The following is a 27,134-nucleotide window of genomic DNA, read 5'->3' as shown; positions in this document are numbered from 1 at the left end:
AGCTACATCCTTTGGTTTTATCAGCCATAAAGGCAGTCAGACGAAAGATGGCACGAGCTGCGGCCCAACGATCGATAACGTGGTCTTTCTCACTTCTCCCTGTGGATTGAAGGTAAGATTGCACAGAGGGATTCTGTTCTCTTCTCTAGCCCTCCTGGCAGTGCTTCTCAACAATGTGAAGTAAACTCAATGTTTGAAGCTGATATTTCACTAATTATGGAGATTCTTTTGAATACAACTTACTTATCACAATATCTAGTTTGATTAATGTGACTATATATTTGTTACTTGCAAGTTCTTCTTATTTGTCATTAACTTCTTTTATTTTATTTTATTTTATTTTATTTTATTTTGGTGAGTCTATAATAGGTCATTTGCAGAAAAAAAGAAAAATCTTTTAACTACAATTTCAGACTTTTTTTTACTGATTTAGCCCTAACAAATCCCAAAAAGATTATTGTATCATAAAAAATGTCATGCATCAACTATGTAATTTATACACATCGCATATGCCAAAATATACACTCTAATTTTAAACTGTGTCTCGAGATTTCAAAAAAAAAATCACACATCATTTATGTAGTTTATATGCATTGTCTATGCAAAAGATATACTTTAATTTAAAAAAAAAACACAACGCATCACCTATGTAATTTATACGTATTACTTATATAAAATGTATGCTCTAATTTTTAACAATATACACATCGAGATTTAAAAAAAAACAGCACGCATCACTAATGTAATTCATACGCATCGCCTATGCAAAATGTACGCTCTAATTTTCAACAATATACATATCGAGATTTTTGAAAAAAAAAAGCATCAATCAGCACTATGTAATATATACGCATCACTTATACAAAATGTACGATGTAATTTTCAACGATGTGCGCATCGAGATTTTAAAAAAACTTCATGTATCACCTATATAATTTATATACATCGCTTATACAAAAAATTATGCAAAAAATACGCTCTAATTTTTAACAATATGCGCATCGAAATTAAATGGTTTGATTGGGTTAGAGAAATGTTAAATTAGTTTAAATCAATAAAAAAATCTGAATTTGCAATTCGATAATAGAGGGTCCTTCTGCCAATTAAAAAACTAAATGGCTTTTTGCTGCAAATTGTCCATCTATAACTTCTACAATAATAACAATATTACAAGTTTGAGAGGACTTGATAATAGATAATTGTACATATGAGCACTATTTCGTTTAGCAAAAGTGCCCCCATAATTTGCAACAATAGGTATATATTCAGTAGATGCACAGTTTGTCACAACTGGTTTCATTTCCAGTAATTACACCCATGGACAATAAGCCATGTCGAAAATTATACAGCTTACACTAATTTAGATTTCGGCAAAAGAGCTAACTGTCTTGAATCCGTGGTTTTCAGGAAGAGGTGCATTTCCAGGGCGGACGGAGATTAGTACCTCAAGACCTGGAAAAATGATAGGAAACTTGTTTTACAAGAATATGAATGGGCTTACATAAGTAAAACTAAATCACAGAAACATTAGAAAAATAATATAAGATAACTTGCAGCACCTATTTTGATTTTAAAATGATCTTACAAGAACATGTGCCTACTTTGTCTTTCTTCAGTTGAGAGCTAATTATAATAAAAGGGAATAATGTCAAATGCAAACCGAATAATTATTCAATATTTTCTTGGATTAATCGAACGAGTCTTGCACAGAGACTAGACTATATTGCTTTTGCACAAGAGATAGAGAACCAAAACTAAGAAAAGTGATGCTACAAATGAACCCTGAGATAGAGTAGTATTGTAGTAATACAGAACTCTAGGTGGTCAGTTAAAGATGGTAATTGAAATGGTATCTCTGTTTGGTGTCTTCATCCTCTAGCAGGTCATATGCAAGTAAGAACTAAAAACAAGCATGTAAAAGAGAATTCCGACATATTATACATATTGAAATTTAAAAATGAATTTTTTTTATATTTCTCAGAGAGGAAAATTTTAACTAGTACATTCAAACAAAACATGAGAGATCAAATTGCCAAATTTGTAAGAAGTTGTTCTTAGCTAGCAACAAAAGATTTGCTAAAGGAATGTACAATTGAAACCTAATTAACTTACCTGCAGCCTTTGCAGCCACAGCTTCTTGAAAGACATCAGTTACAAACAAGATTTGAGATGGTTTGTCCACCCCCACTGATTGTGAGATTTCAAAGTAACTCTTTGCTTCTCTTTTGTTCCTACATATTGAGCAGGAAAATAGATTTTCTTAAGTTTGAAGATACGTTATTAGACATTACAAGAATAATACTTCATAAATAACATAACAGAAACCTACCCCACTGTTGTATCAAAATATCCACATAGGTACTTCCTCAGGTCCCCAAAAGGAGTATTTCCAAATATGAGTCTCTGGGCCTCTCTGCTACCACTTGAATAAATATAAACCTGTATGTTTATCATTTCAATTATTTTCACTGAAATATATTGAAGTGGGCATCTAAGGTAATACCAGCGAAGACGAATAAATGAATAGAATGGCACTAAAAATCGTTTCAACAACTGCGACGAAGATAATATCAATTATAAAGCAAGAAGCCTCAAAATTTATGTTTTTATTGTGATCGCAGCATTAAAAATAATCTGAATTTTCCACGGAAGCCGGCTCAAAATATTTGATCTTAGGTGCATTTCCCTCTGGAATATTATTGTTCGGGTGCGACCCGACGGTGGTGAGAAGGCAGCCACGGAAGCCCTCCTCCTCCTGCAGTAGCAGTGCCGTGGCTGCCGCCTCCTCCTTCGGCAGCGGTAAGCCGCCGCAATGCCCCGCCAGCCCGCCTCCTCCTCCTCCTTCTTCTTCTTCTTCTTCTTCTTCTTCTTCTTTGGCTCGGCTTGGGCTCGATTTGGCTTGGTCTGGCTCGACTTGAATGAGACTTAATAATAGACTCATTTCAGGCTCGAGCTCGGTCTGGCCCGGCTCGAGCTCCGCTCAAGTTGAGTTGAGCCGAGCCTGAGCCCAATTCTAAGGCTCGAAACTAATTTCGAGCTAAACCTGAGCCGAAGCCGGCTCACTCAGGCGTGGCTCGTTTACACCCCTATACGCACATGCGTGTACGCAGTATAGTACAGCTTAGACTCATTCTGATAATGGATCGAAAGATTGTAGTTCAAATAAATCAGTTTGTGCTAATCCATTGTGTTCGGATGAGTTTGGAATAACAAAAGGAATTTCTAGCAGGACAAACTGTTAACAGGAAACTACTAATGTATCTTATAGCATGAACGCTACGAGGGTTTCAATTCCTGAGTCTTTGACAGGAAATTTAGGTATCATTAGTCTGTTTGTAAGTCATTGCCTGATTCTACAGACTTTGGTTTACTAATCTAAGTCCTAATAGCTGATAAATTAGAAGGCATATGGCCAATTTATTGAATATACATCTTATGCTATGATAGCTGGTTTTGACTGGTTACTGACTATTTGGGTTGGATGGGTTGACTTGGTAGGAGACATTGGATGCAGTGTCTTTCTAAGGGACGCCAGAGGAGAAAGGGTTTGTATACAATCAGAGCTCAAGTAGTTATTGCTTGCAATATAATGACATAGACATGCAACCAGCAAAGCCATCGATAAGCAGTCTCTACAATTAATAAGGAAGTGCACATAAACCTGTATCACCTGAAAGGTGAGAGGCATGCATAAGTCATATAAGAAGAAACTTAGATACAAATAGACCTGTTACGGTTGATTGATGATGTCTACTGAAATGCTCTGAGAACTAATTTTCCCATGAATTTGCCATGTAGCATTCAAAAACAAGTTAGAAGTTATAGTATCTGATTGTAGAAATCATGGAACAGAACTAATATGAATTACATATTTTTGTATGGAAGGTTGAGAGAAAATTGCAGTTTAGGATATTTAATAAAGTGAAAATACTTTAAATTTCAAGTTTTAAAATCTCAAACTAGCACGAAATTTATTTGACTGCTTCATGAATATTTTTCAATAAAACAATTAAATAAATGACCTTTATGTCATTAGCATGCCACTTCTTAAGAGCCTCAGGAACATCCTCATAAACAATTCCCTGCAGTTCTTTGTTTTCATATCCAGTTCTCCATATATGCCCCTGCATGTAAGGAAGCAGACAAGAAACAACAAAGTCATCATTCTGGTGGCAATAATTGTGCACTTGGCTCATACGCACATGCACTTAATGATAAAAGTAGAACCAATTATACTACCTGTAATTGTTTAAGAGAGGTAATCTTTCTGTCTGCTTTTATCATTGCTTCAATATTAGCTACTAGGGAATCAATGACTTCCTCCTTTCCAGCACCATCAGGTGGAATTGGTACAGCCCCCACAACCCCTTGTTTCAAGTCATCCTCGACCTGTCAGAACATTGTTCTCAAATGTTAACTGTTGCACGAATATAAGTCAAATATACAATTTAGACATATGTAGGCCATCAATCTCAGGTCATAAGGCATAAAGTAAGACCTATTAAAGGGTCCTTTTGATGCGGAATTGTGACCAAACTAGAAAATGGGGAAAAAAATGCTGGGCTCTAGAATGCTAAACCTGACAAGGTTTAGGTGGCATGAACAGGAGAAGAGTATAGGCCATTAAAGGAATCTATGACAGGAAAATAGTCATCATATTGACAACACAATCAAATAGCATGCACGTACAATTATAAAAGGCATATTCTCGCAAGCCTACCAAGATTGTCTAATTCTATTTTCAAATTGCAAGAGATACAAATTAAGACACCACTTTTTTTCAACATAATGCTTCTAAATCCTGATTTTGTGATAACCAGTTGGCGTAAGGATCTATTTGCTAAAACGAATCATAGCATTCAGCACTTACATAGCTTAAATATATCAAGAACATAATTACTCAAAAAGCTTTAAGCTATTAGAGAATGGTGGTTCTTATTTTTTATTTTCTAACAATAACTCGCTTTTGAGTTGGGATATTTTAATAGACCCAAGAATTTGACTTGATTTAAATGAGTAGAGGTTGTATATTTTAAATGACAGATGAGTCTGACATGATTTGAAATTAAGACCTCTACTCGAATATTATGATAAGTCACCAACTACTATAAAAACTTAAGTTATAAGAAAACGGTAGTTTTTATATTTTATATTCTAATAAAAAAGATCTAGTTAAAGTAACTAAGTTGTGATAATCCCATCAAAAGTTCAAAACAACACCATATTAATGGTGTTGCCTTAGCTACGAAGCACTTCTCAAAGTTCAGAATTATATTCTCTCATGTTCTTGAGAAATTCCATTTCACTTAGTAGATATGCCAAGAATCTTGAGAAAAACTTTTATAAAGTAGTTTGTATCTTGAAACTACAAGACAAATAAACAAAAAAGGGTCTAGTTTGGGTCTCAAGAATATCATACCGAAGAAAACCATGTTCACTGGTTAATCCTCATATAATGAGGAGGAACGAAGACAAAAGTTATGGTTTACTGACCAACAAGTCTCCATCTAAAATGGTGATTTTTCTTTAATAAATTTTTTATCTCCTAAAATATAACACCTTAATATTTGATATACCTTAATTGATAAACCATGTTCACAGCAACTTATTTGCATTCTAGACAGCATCTGCAACTTAGATGATAACATCTTTTTAAAAAAGATAATAAAATTAGATTACTTAATATTTGATATACCTTTAGTCCTTTAATTAAAATACTAATTAATTAATATTTATATATATCAGATATGGACGAGTTCTGAATGCAAAATGGTGATGTTTGATAAACTCCCTTATTTTACATTTATGCAGTTGAAACTATTGCATTTGACACATGTCATTGCACCTTTCAGAATATTATTAATTTCATCAAAATCATAAAATTATTATGCCTATCCATTGGCTAGTTCTAAGATAGAGTTTCTCTTGACATCTTGGTAATGTGGGCCTTGGAGGGTTATAAGTTTCATCAAAATCTTAGAACTGTCATATCTAACTTCTCTTGACAACCTTGGCTCATACTGGCTCATACAGGCCATGAAGATGAAGCCAAAGCATTAACCAAAGTTTTAATCTTCCATCATCATCTAAGCTAATCCCCTGCCTTAAGGGACTTCTCCAGGGTCCCAAATAAGAAATGAAATTGCAACTGGTACTGTACATAACTAAGTTTCATCGCAAGTCAATTTACTTAAGCCATGAAGACAATGACCTCTAGAGAGTTGAGGTCAGGTTGATAACCAATCATGAAACTCTATCAATTCTTTGGAGACATCTCATCTGTGGATGGCCGTGCCACAGGCACGGCACGGCCGTGCTGCAAGAGAGGGAGAGAAAAAGAGGCCACTTACCTTTATCTTCGACCTCGTCGTTGTCATCGCCATCGCCACCGATCCGGATCCGAAACTTACATTTTTATTCACCCGCCCGAGGTCATCTTCCTTCTCGAGAGCTAGGGCATCCACGTCGGTCGATCGGTGCCTCCATCGACAAGCTTCGATACCGCAAACGATAGTGACAACGAGGTCGGCAGCAAGGGAAAGCTCGACGACGAGGTCGGCGACAAGCAGATCATTGCTAAGAGGGGTGTCGTGCGGCACCCCTCGTGCCACGCGTCAGTATTGTCAGAATTAGAAGAAAAAAAATTAATTAGGGGTTGAGAGAGGAGGGTGCACGTGCAGCCCCTCCCCTCTTCCTCTCCGGCACGCGACGAGGCGCAGAGAGAAATCGCGCCTAATCCGGATCGGATTAGATCTGAATTTTTCTTAATTTATAAATTAAAACCCTAATCCTCTCTTTCTCCCCTTAATCCCCTCAGCCCCCTCCCTCTCCTCTCTTCTTCCCCTCCTTCATTTTCTTTTTTTCTTCACCGTCGAGTCGTCGCTGTGGAATCGGATCGTCGAAGCGTCGCCGGAGCAATCAAAGACCACCATACGACTCGTTGGTGGTGATTTTTAGTACGTGAGCTAGAGATTTGAGGTTTCGGTTGTCTTGCCTAGACTCAGGTGAGTGGTTTCACTTACATATTTATTTTATTATATTTCATACCTGTCAAACCAAGTAAATTTTTTGTGTGCAAATTATTTATTTCACCCTTATGCGCAAAATTTAATTGTTATATTTTCTGTGTGCATTTCATCATTATATTCAGTGCATCACCATACTTTGTGCAAATATTAAATTTAGTGAAAAGAAAAGTGAGACTAGTATTGGTACAACTTAGAGAACAGTCCCGGTATAAATCGCTTGCGATTTTCTGTGGTGACTCAAGTCTATCTGAAAATCCAGGGGAAAGTCCTAAATCAGATCACTGCGGTGACTTTCTTAGGTGACTCTGGCGGGATTAGGAAACAGACCTAGGATGAATGAAAAATTTTCTATGAAGAAAAGACAGAGTGTGTTGATCACATGATGATACCATCTAATGACCCTAACCGGATCAGCTATGAAGAAAAGTCCCGAGCGTCATCTCGAGGTGACTTCTAGTTGATGTAGATCCACAGGATTTAGACTCATTGAGACATATGACAATATAAATATTGAAAAGATGTTAATATGTTGAAACCGTGCAAGGTTACAAGTTGTGACTCTCTCTATTATTATCATTGTTATTATTTAAATAGCATGCATATTGCATATTGTTATGGATATTATTGCTTATAGTTTAATTTTATTCAGCATTAATATGATTTAAAATTTATTTCGTTTTCGAGTAGATTCCACTCACTGAGCTATAGTTGTTGGCTCATGGATTCTCTTTTTTTTTTTTTATTTATCTATCTCAGGTAATAGTCAGCGGAGCGACTGAGCGAGATGTACCCGGACTCCACTTCCACTTAGGATTCACCTATTTACTTTTCCGCTCTTTTGGATTTTATGCTTTAGATTAGAAGCTTTATTTATTTCGTTAGAGACTCAAAAATAATAATATTATTTTATGTTTATTGCAATTAGTATGAAATTTAATAAAGCAATTTTTCATTTTATTTATTTATTTGTTATCGTACTCGTAGAAAGTATTATTAAAGCTTCGTGTATCTCAAGCATATTGAGATGCATGGCCGATCATGATTCTTATTTCGGGTCGTGACAAGTATGTCGTCGGCACGACCATCGTTAGTCTCATCCTTCAGTTGTCTTGTGCGCAATCTTGCTTGACTAAAATAATGGGTGTAGTATACACTAACTTGGAAAATAAAGAATAGGAGAAGGTTATTACATCCATCTCCTACCATTCAAGTGAAGAGAATGAGCATACTATATTATCAGTGATCAGAAATCAAGAATGTTATTGAATAATCATGTTCATTGTCATTCAACAGAACATATTCGCTATCATACCAAAGCTGCAGCTTGTAAAGGTAGCACAGATTTCAAGGAAACCAAAAAGTTCTGAAAAAGTGAAAATCCTTTGCATTTACATAAATACATCGCCAAGTATAGTGAATAAGCTCGTGAGAGATTGAATGACATTTAGACCATACACCTAATGTATTAGCTCGGACCAGTCATTCTAATTATCCAAGATATCAATATGAAATTTTGGAAAATTGTAAGGCATCAAAAACTTACTTGGGCACGCAATAACTTAACATCATCTTTGGTTTCCTCACTATCATATGTGGAAGTCAAATGTTTCCGCACATTATCACGAGCATAGGGGAAAAGAACATCTGTAACAAATGATATTGGAGTTGTTGTTCCTTCAATGTCAAGAACAATACATTTCTGCAGAGCATCCAAAGTAGTTATTTGAAGGTAAGTGAAATATATGAAAATGAACAGAAGATATAATGTAGTTGACGAAATAGATCGAAGCACACACATGCTCAGACAGGCACATCCCTAATGCACAGAAAAAACACCCAAACCAACCCACAGACTGAAATATGCAGGCAAGATCTAAAACAAGGAACTGACCAACCCACAGACTGAAATATGCAAGCAAGATCTAAAATAAGGAACTGACTCTTGATGGTTCAAGGATATGATTGCCATTTTGAAGCCCCGCTCTCACAGCACTAAGACGATCTTTGCCTTGTAACTCTTTTCCAGTGCTTATAGGACCATGGCTTGCAGTAGTCCAGTCAATGCCCAATTGATAGAGCTTGATGGCAGCATCAAAAAGATAATGATAGCACTCAGCCTAAAATTTGCATCAGAAGCAAGAATAACATCATATGTGTGCTCTATTATAGCAGACAAACAATTAATAAAACCAAACATCTGTTAGAAGAAGTAGAAGAACATAATAGAAAATGTAAAGCTTGCAACACAGAAAATTGCTTCCATCTGTAAATTTAAAAAAAAAATTTGTTGATAATGACTAAATAACATTTTAGCAAGCTACTGGAAAGAAACAAGTACTCCACTGCAAGCCACTAGGAAAACTATTAAACTTCTCTCAATCAAATTTGTATTGTAAATTTTGTAAAGAGAGATGATCAGGCGAGCATATAGTGGTTTTTTATAAACTTTGGAAAAAAAGAACAAATGGACCCGAAAAGAAACTATACTAAATGGAATTTAAACTAACGCAACATAAATAATAGGAATTGCATTTTCCATCAACTGCAGGTATAAGGTTATAATATTTATTAGCAGCTCGCCATTGCTAATTATCAGCATAATCATAATATGATTTCAGAAGTAGAACTCCTGCTTCCCCTAAGTTTGCATCTTGGGGAGGAAAGTTCTTCCTCACCAACCAGCTGAATGTTGCATTCTAACCTTCAAAAACTAAAAACAATGTAAAACATAATTCGGATATAGATAAAAGACAAGTTTAGCCCAATATGTTTCAACCCAAATTTCTTCAATCTATAAGATTTTACCAATAAATGCAAGTCTTACGAAATTGAATTTGAAGATACAAAGTTACCTTTTAGGCTTAGTGTCTTAGGTACTGAATCCTAGATACTATATTTCTTGCTATTTGCTTCCAACAGCTGAAAGCAAGAAGATTATTAAAATCAACAGAGGTACCAACTACCAACAACAAATTAGTCACTGTAAATGCTAAAAGTAAAGATTAGTATGGCACTTTAAATAGCGTGAGCTAGATCTGGGCCATTATTATTTCCGTAGAGTGTTCATTTTAAAAAGCAGTTTGATTCCAAAATATGGCATTCTGCGGCCTAGACCTAAATAATCAATCTCCAATTAATCAGATATTGCAGTTTGCCAACAAGACAGCAACAAAGTTCTATAGAATGCACATAAAAGCAAAAATAAAAAAGGAAAAAAGAAGGCCATGTAATTGCTCCCTTGAAGAGAAACGATCATGAATGACCTCATCTTCAAGAAAACAAGAAAAGGAGACGAGTAAAAGGGCAGTAACAGCAAAACAAACCAGTTAACCAAGCAAATACACGAAAATAAATAATCAAACTAAGAAAAGAAATTACAGAGGTAAGTCGAACAAATCATGATTGGTATGAAGGAGTGAAATTTACAGTACAATAGAGATCTATAAGTCAGCAGAACATGCAAGAAGCACAAATATTTAATTTAGCAGCAATTATTCACATTCACAGAAAATAAAACAAACCTGTGTCTTCGCACTGATCCAAGTGTCACCCCATACATAAATTCCATGGTTCCGCACAAGCACTGCAGTTGCTTTTGGGTATGCTGCCATCTGTAAGTGTTACCTCAGAAAAATCACCAAAGATATCCAAATGATATTCAATAATTAACACTGTCATTAATAGAGTATCATAGATTGCTTTTAATTCTTTAGGCATGATGAGTAAAAAAAATGTTCCCTGCATGATTTATTATAGCTTTCTATTTTCTTCGGTGGTAGGAAACTTCTACTCAACGTCAAGCCATGACATGATACACAAGAACTCATTCAACTGCTGATAAGTGATATTTCCTTGTTAGTTAATTCACAATTATCATAATGTTCTATAATCTATATGGATGCACAATTTACATGTGAATGCCGTACATATTTGGAAGAGTATAAAAAAGGGGAAATGAGACAGATCTGTTTGTTAATTGTAGCTTTTGTAAGATTAATACTCTGCCATAGCTACTAAACAGAAGCACTAAATTTGTACTAAGTGGGTTCATCAGTCATTGACACAGAAATTGTGCCCTGCCATAATGTCTCATCAAGTAGAACATCAAACATGACATCTGATGTCATGGCATGCTCCTCTATCACTGGCAATAATCAGCAGCATACAGCAAATTACGTGTAGGCAATAATATATATATATATATAAACTTAACAGCTTAGACAATATATTTCAGGCGACAAATTCCCCAGAAGTCTTTGAATTGATGTACTACAGTTGTTGAAAAACCCAAAAAACTATAAAAGGATGCATGACTCCAAATCTATCAGGGAAGTCCATCATAAACAGATTTGAAGAAGAAACTATAGACAAGTTGCAGTTCAGACTGTGTACAAAGATAACATATTAGAAGATGATAACGTACCGCTTCACTAAGAGAATCTGTTAGCTCGGACTCATAAGGAGTATTCTCAATTATTGGAACTACCAGCTCGTCGTGGTAACCATGTCCTTGAATTCCTTTAATCATCTCCATATGAGTTATCTAAGAAAATTAAAAATAATAAAATGCACTCAATAGCTGAAATAAAGATGGATATGATATGAAAACAAACAGATTAGATAGTTTGTGACTTTTGGTTTAGTTAAGTATATAAGAAGAAATTTTGACCAGAAAATATATGTATAAAGGTGACAATGCAAAAACTATATCTAAGATACAGAGATATTACAAATTCACAACCATGTATAAGATTATATTGCCAAAAATTTGCAGAAAGAGAATAGGAAGGAGAAATGATGTTTGAAGTTTGAAATTGTTGGATTGCAGTATGGTAGGCCTTCCTAATCTCCTCCACCATGTTCAATAAGAAAGCTTTATTGTCTCTTTCCTTGTTGGAACAGGAAATATATGTATGAATAGTTGAATAAGGCAGACATGGCCAGTTCTTCTAAACAATAAATACTTCGACACAAGCTTTGAGGCCTCCCTTCTACTAGGAAACCCTAGTAGAAGGCAATGCCCTAGGTCATCTAAGAATAAGGTCGGAACTGATCTTAGTATCTTACAGTGTCTTGACCGAGAAACTAAGGCAAGCGAAGCCGAATATATATATATAATAGAAATGATGCATAGGAGTTATAGATTCCAAAAACATAAGTTGGGGACTTGAGGGTCCAAGAACAAAGAGCTGGCTTGTGACAACAAAAGACAGGTTTACTATGCACAAAACAATCAATATTCACTATCATGAGAACTCATGCTAAATACTCAATTTAAGCTACAGAACAAAGAGCTGCCTTATAACTTTTCATTTATATATATAATGAAAACATTACCCTGAACTCCTTCGAAAAGGGATGGATCATGGTTACAATACAAGACTCCATCCCATGACTGTGAATAACAGCCCCAGCATTACGCGTTTGATAAGCCTACAAAACCCATTGAAAGAAAAGGTAACAGCAAGCTTGTACAACAAAAATAGTATAAATGCTTATAAGATATTACAGAAACTCTTATCAAAATTGCATCTTTGTTCATTTTCACTAAAGGATACAACTTAAAACGATAGAGAATGTTGAAGTTTCACTCAAATCAAACGTTCCATCTTGCTATACCGAATGCGTTCGGACGAGCCCTGGGGGCGTTCGAACAAAGAAACTCGAGAGAATTTGCGCTCTGCAGGCATTTTCACTAAAGGATACAACTTAAAACGATAGAGAATGTTGAAGTTTCACTCAAATCAAACGTTCCATCTTGCTATGCCGGATGCGTTCGGACGAGCCCTGGGGGCGTTCGAACAAAGAAACTCAAGAGAATTTGTGCTCTGCAGGCGTTCGAACGCTCTTCTACGTTCCAGCTTTGAATTCCGGGGCCGTTCGAATGGGCTTACGGGCGTTCGAACGGTCCGCGGGGTAAGGGCGTTCAAACGGTCCGCGGGATTTTCCCATCTTAAGTCAGCCCTATAAATTATGAATAGGGGCTTTTATACTTAAGAGAAACATTAAGAGAACTGGCCATCATTGTATTGAGGGAGATTAGAGATGAGAAACTCTTTGTAATTGGAGATTTGCATAATGAAAAAAGATTGCTCCGCTCGTGGATGTAGGCACATCGCTAAACCACGTAAACCTTCTCTCTCTGTTTATTGTCTCTATTGCTTTTATTCTTGAGATTACTTGCATTAGGGTGTCTAATATATGATTAGAAGTTGTTTATTGCTATTCCATCACTATTAGCATCATATCAGAGTTTTTCCCAAATTGTTTAGTTTTGCCATTACTATTCCATTGGTTACATTTGGGGGTGAAGGTTTTGCTTCCGCTTTCATCACCCATTTGGCGTTTGGCACAACAATTGGTATCAAAGCTTCAAGGTTTCAAATCTAGGCTATTGGATTTAGGAATAGTGTGAATTTGGGAAATTTTGTTAAAATATCGGAATCATCCAAATCGGAAAAAAATGTCTCAAATGCAAAATTTGAAGTAGAAAAGTTTAATGGCACCAATAACTTTGGAATGTGGCAATGTGAAGTGATAGACATCTTGTTCCAACAAGAACTAGACATCACCTTGGAAAAGAAGCCTAAAGAAGTATCAAAAAAGGAATAGGAGAAGATGAACCGGCAAGCATATAGCACCATTCGGCTTTGTTTAGCAAAATATCAAAAGTATTTTATAATGAAGAAAAAATCAGTGAAGAACTTGTGGAATAAACTTGAGGACATATTCATACCCAAGAGCATTGAAAACTAGCTCTATTTGAAGTAGTTTTTCATATTTCAGTACAAGATTGGAACACTTATGGCTGAGCATTTGAACTCCTTCAACAAACTACCTGCGGATTTGCAATATTTGAATGTGGAGATTTCAGATGAAGACAAAGCATTGGTACTTTTAAGCTCTTTGTCAAATACCTAGGACCATCTCACTACTACCTTACTATACGGAAAGGACTCTATACATTACGATGATGTTGCAAATACACTTATTAACAACGAGTATCGAAAATTGGATAAGCTACTCATGAGTCATCATCAGATGCTTTGACGATGAGGGGTAGATCGGAAAATTGGAAATTTGTGAAGAAAGGTAAATCTTTCTCAAAATCAAGGAGTGCATCTTAAGATAGAAAAATGATTGCAAAAAACCAATGCTCTTATTGCTGAAATAAAGGGCATTGGAAGAAGGATTGCCCCGTATTGAAGAACAAGGACAAGAAACCTCAAAAGAGAAATGTGGCACATTCAGATGATGAGAATTCAGAGAATGCCCTGATAGACTCGGCTCTTGCTTGTGACACGGACAAGTGGATTGGATTCTGAGTGCATATACTATGTGTCCCAACCGGAATTGGTTTTTCACCTTTGATAAAATTTCAGGTGTAGTATTTATGGGCAATGATAGCCCGTGTAAAGCTGAAAGCATTGGCACCATCCGCTTAAAGCTACTTGATGGGTCCGTGAAAGAACTAACTAAAGTTCGGTACGCACCAGAATTGAAGAACCTCATTTCTCTTGGTGTTTTGGAATCAAAGGGTTTCACCATTACTTTGAGAGGTGGAGTATTAAAAGTTTCCTTAAGCATTAGTTATAATGAAGAGTATAAGAAGAAGAAATATGTACTTCTTCTATGAATCTACAGATATTGGGAGTGTAGCTGCAGCTTCAAGCAATTCGGTTGATGCGGCTAACACTACTAGATTATGGCACATGAGGTTAGGTCATCCAGGCAAGAAAGCATTGCAAGGCTTGTCAAGTCAAAGATTGTTAAAGGGTGTGAAGACTCTCAAATTAGAAGTTTGTAAACACTGTGTTTTGGACAAGCAAACAAGGGTCAAGTTTGCTACAAGAGTTTATCGAACCAAGGGTATCTTGGATTATATTTATACAGATGTTTGGAGACCTACCCGAAAAGCTTTCTTAGACGAAAAGCATTAGTTTGTGACCTTTGTAGATGACTATTCTAGAAGGTCTTGGGTGTACACTATGCATCATAAGCATCAAGTGCTAAAAATATTTCAGAATTGAAAAAAGATGATTGAAAATCAAACTAACAAGAAGATAAAGAAGCTCCAATTAGATAACGGTGGAGAATACACATCGGATCCTTTTATAAAGTTATGAAAAATAGAAGAAATTGAACGGCACTTCACTGTTAGAGAAACGCCTCAACAAAATAGCGTGGCTGAGCATCTAAACCATACCTTACTAGAGAAGGTGCGGTGCATATTGTCCAATGCTGGCTTGGGCAAGGAGTTTTGGGCTGATGCCGTGAATTTATGCATGTCAACTCATCAACCGCCTACCTTTATCTGCAAAGAATGGGAAGAGCCCATTGGAGGCATGGTCTGGCAAACCAGTTTCAGATTATAATTCCTTACATATTTTTTGTTGTCCTGCATACTACCATGTCAGAGAGAGCAAGTTAGATCATAGAGCCAAAAAGGGCATTTTCTTGAGCTTTAGCACTGGTGTAAAGGGATTTCAAGTTTGAAGGCTGGAATTGAAGAAATTGATTATCAGCATGGATATTACATTTGATGAATCATCCATGCTAAAGCAGAGTCAAGAGTCAGATAGCATGATTGAGGACAGTGCTGGAGATGTTCCACAATAGGTGGAGTTTGAGGCAGATTCGAGTCCACTACAAGATATATCTTCAGAAGAGGTAAATGGAGAAGAAGAATAAAATTTGCAAGAGAATGACACTTTGAAGCCAAAAACAGATGAGCCTATGCACTTTCAATGTTTGATGAAGACTTTCTCACTACCTTCAAAGAGGCCATAAGGAATACCGAAAGGGCAAATTGGAAAGTGGCAATGAATGATGACATGAAAGCTCTTGATAAGAAAAAGACTTAAAATTTGGTGGAGCTCCCTAAAGGGAAGAGAGCAATTAAATGCAAATGGATATATACTATGAAGGAAGATCCTCAATCGAGAGGCGGAGTTAGATTCAAAGCTAGATTGTGATATGCACAAAAGAAGGGAATTGATTATAATTAAGTGTTTTCTCCAGTAGTAAAACATTCGTCCATTCGAATTTTACTAGCTTTGATAGCTCAATTTGATATATAGTTAACTCAAATGGGCGCAAAGACCGCATTTTTACATGGTGATTTGGAGGAGGACATTTATATGACCCAGCCAAAAGGATTCAAAGTCAATAGGAAAGAAAATTTGGTTTGCAAATTAAAGAAGTCCTTACATGGCCTAAAGCAATCTCCAAGGCAATGATATAAATGTTTTAATCAGTTTATACGTAGGCAAAAATACAAGAGAATCCACCATGACCACTATGTCTATTTTAGAAATCTTCAAGATTAATTATTTATCTACTTGCTCTTATATGTTGATGATATATTGATAGCATCTAAGAGCAAGATGGAGATTAATAAATGGAAGCTCCAAATGTATAAAGAATTTGAAAAAAATGATCTAGGAGAAACTAAGAAAATACTCGTCATGAAAATCAGAAGATAGAAGAAAAAGAACAGTATGCTTGACATAGGAGCAGCATTTGAAGAAAGTATTACAGCGGTTTGGTATTAATAGCAAAACAAAATCAGTGAGTACATCATTGGCACTTCATTTTAGACTTAGTGCAATTATATCACTGAGTACAGATGTTGAGAGAGATTTCATGTCCGAGGTACCATATGCAAGCGCAGTTAGAAGCCTGAGACCAAATATTTCACAAGCCATCAGTATTGTCATGCATACTCGGGAAAAAGAGCATTAGCAGGCGGTGAAGTGGATTTTGAGATATATTCATAGTACTTCGAAAATTGGACTGAAATTTGTGAAAAATAATAAACTTGGTCTACATCTTATTGGATATGTGGATTCGAACTATGCAGGTGATTTGGACAAGCACAAATCTACCACAGGATATGTATTCACACTTGCTAGATGGCCGGTGTGTTGGGGTTATACTTTGCAGTCAACAGTTGCCTTATCTACCACAAAAGCTGAGTATATGACAGGACAGAGGCTATAAAGGAGGCTATTTGGTTGATCGACTTGATGGATGACTTGGGCGTATACCAAGAGCAAGCGGAGGTACATTGTGATAGTCAAATTGCAATTTGTTTGGTGAAGAACCAAGTTCATCATACTAGGACAAAACACATCAATGTCCAATTTGATTTTATGAGGGCAATCTTGGAAGGAGATATTTCCCTTTGTAAGATTGGGGCTACAAATAATTATGTAGATATGTTAACGAAAGTAGTGACAAAGATCAAGTTCCAACGTTGTTTGGATTTGATCAATGTCACTCACATTTAACTAACTTTGAATTTGGCATCTTAGGATGCGAATTTGCAGGCGGTGCGTTTTGAGAGTTTTCGGTCACTTTGCAGTGGTGAAGAGTAATTTGTTAAAGTCTTGAGATTTTCGCCAAGGTGGAGAATTGTTGAAGTTTGGCTCAAATCAAGCATTCCATCTTGCTGCGCCGGATGCGTTCGAACGGGCCCTGAAGGCGTTCAAACGCAAAAATCCGAGGGAATTTGCACTCTGCAGGCATTCGAATAGCCCCACAAGCGTTCAAACACTCTTCTGCATTGAATTTCAGAGCCGTTCAAACAGGCCTACGGGCGTTTGAACGGCCCGCAAGATTTTCCCATCTTAAATCAGCCCTATAAATTTTGAAGAGGGGATTTTAGGACTTTTATGCTTAAGAGAAATATCAAGAGAGCTAGTCACCATTGTATTGAGAAAGATTAGAATTGAGGAACTCTTTGTAATTAGAGATTTGCATTATAAAGGACGATTGCTCCGCCGTGAATGCAAGCACATTACTGAACCATGTAAATCTTGTCTCTCTCTCTATTATCTCTATTATTTCTATTCTAAAGATTACTTGCATTAGGATGTATACGTGATTATAAATTATTTATTGCTATTCCATCACTATTAGCACTATATCATAGTTTTTTCCAAATTGTTTGATTTTGCCGTTACTATTCCATTGGTTACATTTGGAGGTAAAGGTTTTGTTTCCGCTTCCATCACCTATTTTGCGTTTGGCACAGCAGAGAAGTCCAATGAAGACCTAAAAATAGCAAAAGAGAAAAAAGGAAAATATAATTTCACTAAAAACAACAAGAGAAAGGGATTGCCTTCATAAAGAGAGGGGCACAATCAGTACACTTCGGGGGCTTATTCGGGTAGGGCTTCGGCGACGGCACTGAGAGCACGGCGCCGGCCCCGGAGAGCACGTACATGTCCTCCGGCACCATCCGCTCCTTCTGAACCCCTAGATCGACGGAACTTCAAAGCATCAATCAACATACCAATCGATCAATTGAAGAAGCAAACAAAGGACGAGGAGGAGATAGAGGAGGAGACCGGAAGGGGACATGACGATGAGTTGGTGGGGTTTCGGGACGGCGTCGTCGTGGACCTTTATGGTGATGCTGCCGCCGGTGCCGGTAACCCATCCCTGGGAGTAGAAGTGGCGGCAGAGGTCGGAGACCAAGGCGCGGGTCTCGCGCACCGCTTTCCCTTCCAAGTACGCCTGAGATGAGACCATGGAAGCAGCGGCCATGGACGCCATTACCTCGATCTCTCGCTCTCGATTGCTTGGAGCTTATAAAAAAAAGTTTCTATATTTGCTGTTTGTGTACCTGAGACGAGGATGGGACTTGTGGGACCGTGACTAAGGAATAAGAACAAGAGGTATGGGAACGGATCGGATGCACATAGCACTTGTGATAAATATTTTTTGGATTAAATATATTTTATTATTACGTACTTATTATATTCAAAATTATTTTATCTCATATATTTTCAAAAGCCATTGTACTTTTAAAAGCTATTGGGGTCCCAAAGAGCCTTGTGGCGACGGGCTTCATTCTGCACTCCCCTATAGGCTCTCCGACTAAGAGAGGCTCTCATATGCAGTTATGCATCCAACCCCGCCGCATCACCCACCTTCAAATCGAAATTGACTCACTATTTCTCATCAATATCATTAATGATGTTCGTTCGTCCAGCTCCCTGGACTCTCGCATCAATCATTGAAGACTGCAAACATTTTTTTTTTTTTACCCATTTTTATATGTTTACCATATCTACTGCGAAGATAATAAGTCTATGGACCGACTCGCAAACTCCGATAAAATAATAGGCTTCAGTGTTACCTGAGAAGGATCCTTTTCTGCTCCTTTGGTTACTCTTTTAGCTGCTGACATTAGTAGCACTATTTATATCAGTGCCGGTTAGATCAATATAGTAGTGTAGTTTTTTTTTCTTTTAAAAGAAACAATATATATATATATACACATGGGTTTGGGCCATTCTCTTGTACAATTTTTTATGCTAACAGAGCATTTTATAATCGCAGTGAATATTTAATACATCTATTTTTCTTAAAAATGGTTTCAAGTTTACATACCCAACTATCTTTAGATATAGATTACAATGCCCAGATGAACTTCATCATCTATATTTTGTTCAATTTATAATACTTACATAAACTCTTCTCTACACTAGTTGTTGTCGGAATAAATTATACTCATGTTGAGTTTTATAGCATCTAATATTTTGCCACTAAATTAATATAATTACATTAGAAATAAAGTGAAGCAACCTGGAGATGTGTATAATTTCATATAAAAAAATTATTAAAAAAGGTGTAATAATTTGAAGGCATACATAGTGTTATGTATAATTGAATTGTCTTAACAGATACTTCCTATCTCCCCTTATAAATGTTGTATATGTAAATAAATAAGATTGTATTGTAGGGATATATATATATTATGTTATGTTATATTTGTACTATTAATTTCTGCTTAGAAGTATCACATTTAACTTGATTAATTTGAGTGTCAAAATGGGTGAAACTCAAGCAAATTGTGTTAGGCTCAGCTATGCTCGAATTGATTAAAAGTGAAGCTCCAGTATTGCTGGAGCTTGAATGGAGCCTGAAAAAGATCTATATCTGGTCATGCACACCTTAATATCAAACTGCTAATGCTCATATGGTTAAAAAGTGCTGATGCTTTATGAGTATTGGCAATCTCAGTAGTGCCCTTTTTTCAATAAGACACCATTTAATTCCCATTTCTCTTTAAGTAATTATATCAAGTTGTCTTGATGTCAAGTTATGTGAAAAGAACATAAATCCTAAGTCATCAACTTTTTAAGAAATAAGAAATAAGAAATAAAAATAAACTAGGGTTAAACTGCTCATACACCAAAGAGCTTATTTGACTAAAAATACCTTTAAAAAAAAATTAAAAGCCCCAAAGTTAGACATGGAGTGAACAGAGAATCAATTTTCCTTAGATGGGAAAAAACAATGCAATAGTCTAAATGGAATTGATGAGAAATATTCTTCAAAGCCGAGTAGAATAGAGGCGATTTAGACAAGGTTGATGATTTCATTTCTAATTCTGAGTGAGACTAGTCAATATGACATGCCAATAAAGTCAATAGTGTATGTTTGATTAGGACGCAAATTTAGATATAGATATTAGACAAATAATAAATTTTAAAATAATATTTTAATTAAACGGATACTAATAATTTTTGGATAGATGATCAGATTTAAATAAATACGAATCAAAATTTAAAAGAATTGTGACCTTTTATTTAGAGGCAATTAATGCAAAAATATTAAGAGTTTTAAAAAACAAATCTTGCATGTCAAATACATATGAAACTAGTAAAATTAATTTCTACGAATAATATAAAACATATCATTATTAACAACATTAATATTCATCATTTAAATAAGCAAACTAAAAATTATAAATTCGTATTTAGTTCTTTTTACAAAAATCATATATGTATCCGAATTTGGTCACGTAGCAAGTGGGGTCCAACTTAATCTGGCCTATTTTTCACCTAAACACGTCGCCTCTTTGTAAAAAATACCTCATTGCATGTAGATCCGGAGATTACTACTTCCTTCTAGCTCTAGTTACAGAGATACTTAGGTTCTATCAAACTTCAATTGACATATTAATCAATCTAATTTAGACTTCAAATTATGCTTAATATTTTATATAACTGATAGACAAAAATAAGACCAAGTTATTGGGCCGGACTTGGGCCTACCTTGTGGCCCAGCCCATAATATTCCCAGGCTTTACCTCTCGTCACCACAGGAGAGCGCGAGAACCCGGCAGTTATGGCGCCAAACTTTCCCGCCAAAACCTCACCTCCTCTCTCCTAACAAAAGAAGCCAGATATTGTTTCACGAACTCCACTTGGAAGGCAAGAACGAGGAGGAGAAAGCAAAGAGGAAGAGAAAGAGAAACAAAACCCTAATCGATGCCGGTAAGCTTCGCAAATCCCTTCCTCTTCCATTTCTCTCCTCTCATCTCCAAATTTTGCCCATTTAACTCTCTCTCTCTCTCCCTCTCTCTCTTGTTCTCTAGGGTGATTCAGAGAACCCTCCATCAACACCCGGATCGCCGACCTCGGCGGGGTTCAGCACAGATAGGCTTCCGCCGAATACGAGCCGGACCACTGACTCCTTCTCCGAAGATGGCGATGAGGCTGCCGTCGATCCCCATGTCATCCCGGAAGACGACGACGCCGGCGGCGATATGGGGGCTGAGGAGGAGGAGGAAGGAGAGGATCTTTTCCATGATAACTACTTGGAGTGAGCACCACTGAAACCCTAGCACTTTTTCTTTTTGTATGTCGTCTTAGTGTTTGTGCTGATGTTATGTGGTGGTGGAAATTTGGGGTAGTGATTACCGGCAGATGGACGAGCACGACCAGTACGAGTCGCTGGGGCTCGACGATTCAATGGAGGATGAGAGAGATCTGGATCAGATCATGGCTGATCGAAGAGCCGCGGAGGTCGAGCTTGATGCGAGGGATACACGCACCGGTGATCGCAAGCTGCCTCGCCTGCTTCACGATCAGGGTAATTGTTCTTCCCCTTTTATAAAAATGGTACTTCGATCTGATCACGGTTGGATAGTTACTTGCGGAAGAAACCATTTTATAAAGAAGGAATAATTGACAACAAAAAAGTGATGATATTAAAAAAATGAATCTTGTTTGAAGAACTTAGAGGATAGATTAAGAGGCAGCTGATATGATGAATGTTTACCTTTCTTTTAATTAATCTGTGTAAAGAGTTCACCCAATGACCCAATGATGACAATTTTGTTTGTGTATTTGATGAGTGTTGCTGGCATCTAAATGAGGTCATTGTATAGACTTTCTTTAGTATTTCATTTTGTCATTTAAAATATAGACTTGCTTTAGTATTTCAATTTATTGACATTTTAAGTATAGATATTCTTTAGTATTTCAGTTTGTTGACATAGAAAATCTTGATTTTTTTAAAAATTTAACTTGGAAAGCCAAAGCTTGCCAGAAGAGAATGGTCTTTGGGAGATTTAAGCTGCAGTGGTAACTTAATTTCTTGGTGATATAGCTGCAATACATGAACTTTTTTTAGGGGTTGTTGCATTAGTGATTTTAGTTACTCTGCTTCTTGTTGGGTGTGTTTTACAAGAAATGATGTTCTGATACCTTATGGTCTTCTTGTAATATCTTGTCTTCTATAGTATCTTCCAATTGATCTTTTGTTTATTTCCCGATGCACTGTTGGTCTGATGAGGTTCTTAGTACTGTGTCTATCAGTATATAACATAGGAATCAAGATTCCTGTCTCTTGAGATTAAGGTTTTGGCATTTAAATCTTTTGTAAGTTACTATGACTCACATTCTTTTGCATATGGAAGTCATAGCAAGTGAGCTGTCTGATTGCAGATACAGATGAGGATATGAACTTTAGGCGCCCTAAACGGCATAGAGCTGATTTTAGGCCACCAAGTGGAGCAAGAAGTGATGATGATGGTGATGCCGCCATGTCAGGTGCACCAGGAAGATCTCCACCAAATACTGATCAGACATATGACGACCCATATGAGGTAATGATTATCTTATTGGGAGTGGTGAACTTTGAGGTTAAAGGCATGTTTGAATCTGCTCATACACATCACCTTAATTTGGTCAACCTACATTTTATAGGATGAGTATGATGATGAAGCTGAGATGAATATGTACCATGTCCAAGGAACACTGAGAGAGTGGGTTACAAGAAATGAAGTACGTCGATTTATAGCCAAGAAATTCAAGGAATTTCTGCTTACATATGTGAACCCCAAGAATGAACAAGGAGATTTTGAATATGTTCGACTGATTAATGAGATGGTCCTTGGTATTGCCTAACTCTCTGTCTATCTTTTTTGTGTTTGAGATAAGGAAGGCTCTTTAATATGATAATAACTTAGTAGCACTCTATATGTTGTGGCAATCCTGATCACTTCTCTGATTTTCTTTTTTTACCTTTCTGTGCAGCTAATAAATGTAGTTTAGAGATAGATTACAAGCAATTTATTTACATTCATCCAAACATTGCTATCTGGCTTGCTGATGCACCTCAGTCAGTGCTTGAAGTTATGGAAGAAGTTGCAAGGAATGTTGTTTTTGATTTTCACAAGAATTACAAGAACATTCATCAAAAGATCTACGTCCGCATCACTAATTTACCTGTTTATGATCAGATACGTAATATCAGGTAACAACAATAATTTTAATATGTATCATGATCTTTTCAGAGATTTTATTTCTCTTCATGGTGAATATCCTTTTGATGCATCTATACTTCGGACACCTCAGGCAGATACATCTGAACACAATGATCTGTATAGGAGGTGTTGTTACTCGACGCTCTGGGGTTTTCCCCCAGCTGCAGCAGGTCAAGTATGATTGCAACAAATGTGGAACTATTCTTGGCCCTTTCTTCCAGAACTCTTACTCAGAAGTAAAGGTTGGATCTTGTCCAGAATGCCAATCCAAAGGACCATTCACTATCAATGTTGAGCAAGTGAGTTACAGTCAATTCCTTATTCAGCATAGCAGAGACAATATAATAGTTTCCATGACTTTAACTTCATAGCAGATAGTATGTAGGTGAAGGTCTAAGCAGCACATTTCATTACTATGCATTTAGGAGCATTCCTTTTCATAATCAATCTAACAATGCCTTGATGCAGACAATATACAGGAACTATCAGAAACTCACCCTTCAGGAGAGTCCCGGAATTGTGCCTGCTGGTAGACTTCCAAGATACAAGGAAGTGATACTTCTGAATGATCTGATTGACTGTGCTCGTCCAGGAGAAGAAATTGTAATTTCTCACACGTAACATATATTTTAGTTCATAGTACTGGAACTAGTAGTCATGAACTGCCCCATTTGTCCTTTTTCAGGAGGTCACAGGTATATACACCAATAACTTTGACTTATCATTGAACACAAAAAATGGGTTTCCTGTGTTTGCCACAGTAGTTGAGGCAAACCATATCGCAAAAAAACAGGACCTCTTCTCTGCATACAAACTTACTGATGAGGACAAGGCAGAGATTGAGAAGCTGTCCAAAGATCCAAGGATTGGAGAAAGGGTTTGTTGGTCAAAACTTTCTGTTGCTTCATGTTCTCCATTATTTCAATGAAACACGCATTGATTAAAAGATGTAAAACTGAACACAGATTATCAAATCTATTGCCCCATCAATCTATGGTCATGAAGATATTAAGACAGCAATTGCCCTTGCCATGTTTGGCGGGCAGGAGAAGAATGTAAAGGGGAAACATCGACTAAGAGGGGATATAAATTGCCTCCTCCTTGGTGATCCAGGCACTGCGAAATCTCAATTCCTCAAGTAAGAGCAGCATGACACAGGGAAGATGATAATTTACTTGCTTTCTGGAGATAAACCAATGTTCTTATCTTTTGTTTCATAGGTATGTTGAAAAGACTGGCCATAGGGCTGTTTATACAACAGGTAAAGGGGCTTCTGCTGTTGGACTCACGGCAGCAGTGCACAAGGATCCTGTGACAAGGGAATGGACCCTCGAAGGAGGTGCACTTGTTCTAGCAGACAGAGGAATCTGCTTAATAGATGAATTTGACAAAATGAATGATCAGGACAGGTTAAATACTCTTATTTGAAAGATCATTCACTATGGACCTATTTGCTTTCCACTTACTCTCGATTAGCTTTTACTAATTGCAGGGTCAGTATTCATGAAGCCATGGAACAGCAGAGTATCAGTATATCAAAGGCAGGAATTGTTACATCTCTCCAGGCCCGCTGTAGTGTCATTGCTGCTGCAAATCCTGTAGGAGGAAGGTACATTGAATTCCCTGGGAAGTTACTTATAGAGTCACCGGTTAAGCATATAGTCTGACATACTTATATGATCAGATATGATTCATCAAAGACATTCTCTCAAAATGTGGAACTGACTGATCCCATCATATCACGATTTGATGTCCTTTGTGTCGTTAAGGTGGAATCTGGTTCTAAATACTTGAAATCATCTGACATGGTGTCTCTATTCATTTCATTCATAACAAAATTTTCTTATTTGAGTGCAGGATATTGTTGATCCAGTTACAGATGAAATGCTGGCAAGATTTGTTGTAGATAGTCATGCAAGATCTCAACCAAAGGGGGCTGTTTTGGAAGACAGGGCTGCAAATGACTCTCAAGATGATCTGACCTCTGCTGCACCCGCTGATCCAGAGGTGTCAATTTGTCTCTTAAGCAAGATAGTGTCCTGAAATTATCCTTCCATATTGTCTAACTATACAGTACATGATCAGATACTTTCCCAAGACATGCTCAAGAAGTATATAATGTACGCCAAGTTGAACGTCTTCCCCAAATTGCATGATGCTGACTTGGATAAACTCACACATGTTTATGCTGAACTTCGGCGCGAGTCATCGGTGAGACTTTTGGTGATCTTTGTCTTTCTCCGCTTCATGAAAAATTATTGGCTTTTCAAAAGCAGCATATCTGTTCTTCAATTATATCTACTCATTGTTGAACTATTTCTGCAGCATGGTCAAGGAGTTCCAATTGCAGTAAGGCATATTGAGTCAATGATTCGGATGTCAGAAGCACATGCAAGAATGCATTTGCGGGGCTATGTGTCACAAGAAGATGTTGACATGGCCATACGTGTCTTGCTTGATTCATTCATCTCAACTCAAAAATTTGGAGTCCAGAAAGCACTACAAAAGGTATGACTGGATGGTCTGTCTTTAGAAAATGAAGTATAGACAGGATCTTAGTTGAGTCTTTGGACGACCCATCAAATTGCTTTTAAAGAAGTTAAGGCAGCTTTTAATCAGTGACACCACGCATTATTATGAGAGTCAATAACTCATGGATCCTTCTATTAAGCTCTGCATCCTTTAATTTTGAGCCCCTGGGCCTCTTCACAGAATTTGAAGTGATACACAAATCAGTTGACCCACTCAACTAAATCCAGTTCCTTATTCCAATCATGATATGTTTCACAGAACAGACTGAGCTTCCATACTCCATTCCACAGTCAATATCTTTGAGTTTATTAACAATAATCTTATAGGAGGTCAAGAACCATCAATGAGAATTGACTCTATTTCTGTATCTTGTATGCAGAGCTTCAGGAAATACATGACATTCAAAAAGGACTTCAACGAGTTGCTTCTGCATCTTCTACGCATCCTTGTGAAGGATGCGCTGCATTTTGAAGAAATTGTTTCAGGATCAACCAGAAACCTCACCCATGTTGAGGTAAAAGTTGAAGAGCTGCAGTCCAAGGTTAGAATGACAAAATTATCCTTGTTCACTGCTGCCATTATACCTTCCTGCCCAGTCCTCTAAGATAGGTTTTTGGTTGATGCAGGCTCAAGAGTATGAAATTTTTGATTTGAGACCGTTCTTCTCTAGCACTCATTTCAGAAATAGCAGCTTTGTTCTGGACGAAGGACGTGGGGTGATCAGACATCCAGTTGCAACATGAGATCTGTGTTGCATTTATTTAATTTGCGAAAGTGAGATATACCTTATATGTGCTTGGTTAAGTTCATACAGTATCTGGATACCTAGCTTTTCTATGAAGCTATTTAATACTGGTTGGCCCAGCTAAATCCATCTTGTAAAGAAAGTAGGATGAATTAAGATGTATTCCATCTAATTCCGTTTTGTAGTTCTTATCCCCTTCACTTTGTATGTTCATGTGAACTAATAATTAGAGTTGTGTGCAACTTAATGTTTTGAACTA

General features: G+C 36.9%; 2 protein-coding genes across 2 annotated transcripts; one reads left to right on the top strand and one right to left on the bottom strand.

The window, feature by feature from the left end:
* Positions 1 to 1,120: 1,120 nt before the first annotated feature.
* On the bottom strand, positions 1,121 to 18,702 carry LOC140801594 (probable bifunctional methylthioribulose-1-phosphate dehydratase/enolase-phosphatase E1 1). Its single transcript, XM_073156770.1, has 12 exons — positions 18,383 to 18,702; positions 18,154 to 18,290; positions 12,366 to 12,461; positions 11,452 to 11,571; positions 10,550 to 10,639; positions 8,969 to 9,145; positions 8,572 to 8,727; positions 4,240 to 4,389; positions 4,023 to 4,124; positions 2,330 to 2,439; positions 2,113 to 2,231; positions 1,121 to 1,452 (listed from the first exon to the last, which is right to left on the bottom strand). The coding sequence occupies exons 1-12, from the start codon at positions 18,588 to 18,590 to the stop codon at positions 1,361 to 1,363; spliced, it is 1,557 nt and encodes a 518-aa protein (XP_073012871.1). The 5' UTR covers positions 18,591 to 18,702; the 3' UTR covers positions 1,121 to 1,360.
* A 2,528-nt stretch (positions 18,703 to 21,230) lies between these two features.
* On the top strand, positions 21,231 to 27,134 carry LOC140801599 (DNA replication licensing factor MCM2). Its single transcript, XM_073156778.1, has 18 exons — positions 21,231 to 21,322; positions 21,424 to 21,650; positions 21,742 to 21,920; positions 22,778 to 22,938; positions 23,039 to 23,228; positions 23,369 to 23,588; positions 23,690 to 23,897; positions 24,067 to 24,201; positions 24,284 to 24,475; positions 24,564 to 24,736; positions 24,819 to 25,007; positions 25,091 to 25,207; positions 25,283 to 25,367; positions 25,456 to 25,605; positions 25,684 to 25,809; positions 25,924 to 26,106; positions 26,510 to 26,671; positions 26,757 to 27,134. The coding sequence occupies exons 1-18, from the start codon at positions 21,317 to 21,319 to the stop codon at positions 26,871 to 26,873; spliced, it is 2,820 nt and encodes a 939-aa protein (XP_073012879.1). The 5' UTR covers positions 21,231 to 21,316; the 3' UTR covers positions 26,874 to 27,134.

This window comes from Typha latifolia, chromosome 15 (assembly GCF_019914945.1).
Source record: "Typha latifolia isolate L0001 chromosome 15, TyphaL0001v2, whole genome shotgun sequence".
In the NCBI taxonomy this organism is placed as follows: domain Eukaryota; kingdom Viridiplantae; phylum Streptophyta; class Magnoliopsida; order Poales; family Typhaceae; genus Typha; species Typha latifolia.
This window is presented reverse-complemented; position numbering and strand designations above follow the sequence as displayed.

Excerpts from the sequence above, each read along its gene's own strand:
- LOC140801599 (XM_073156778.1), top strand. Across the intron at positions 21,651-21,741 it reads TTCCATGATAACTACTTGGA|TGATTACCGGCAGATGGACG; the intron begins GTGAGCACCACT and ends AATTTGGGGTAG. Across the intron at positions 25,606-25,683 it reads CTGCACCCGCTGATCCAGAG|ATACTTTCCCAAGACATGCT; the intron begins GTGTCAATTTGT and ends GTACATGATCAG.
- LOC140801594 (XM_073156770.1), bottom strand. The coding sequence starts at position 18,590 with ATGGCGTCCATGGCCGCTGCTTCCATGGTCTCATCTCAGGCGTACTTG. Across the intron at positions 11,572-12,365 it reads CCTTTTCGAAGGAGTTCAGG|ATAACTCATATGGAGATGAT; the intron begins GTAATGTTTTCA and ends TAATTTTCTTAG. Across the intron at positions 2,440-4,022 it reads GGCATGCTAATGACATAAAG|GTTTATATTTATTCAAGTGG; the intron begins GTCATTTATTTA and ends ATAAACATACAG.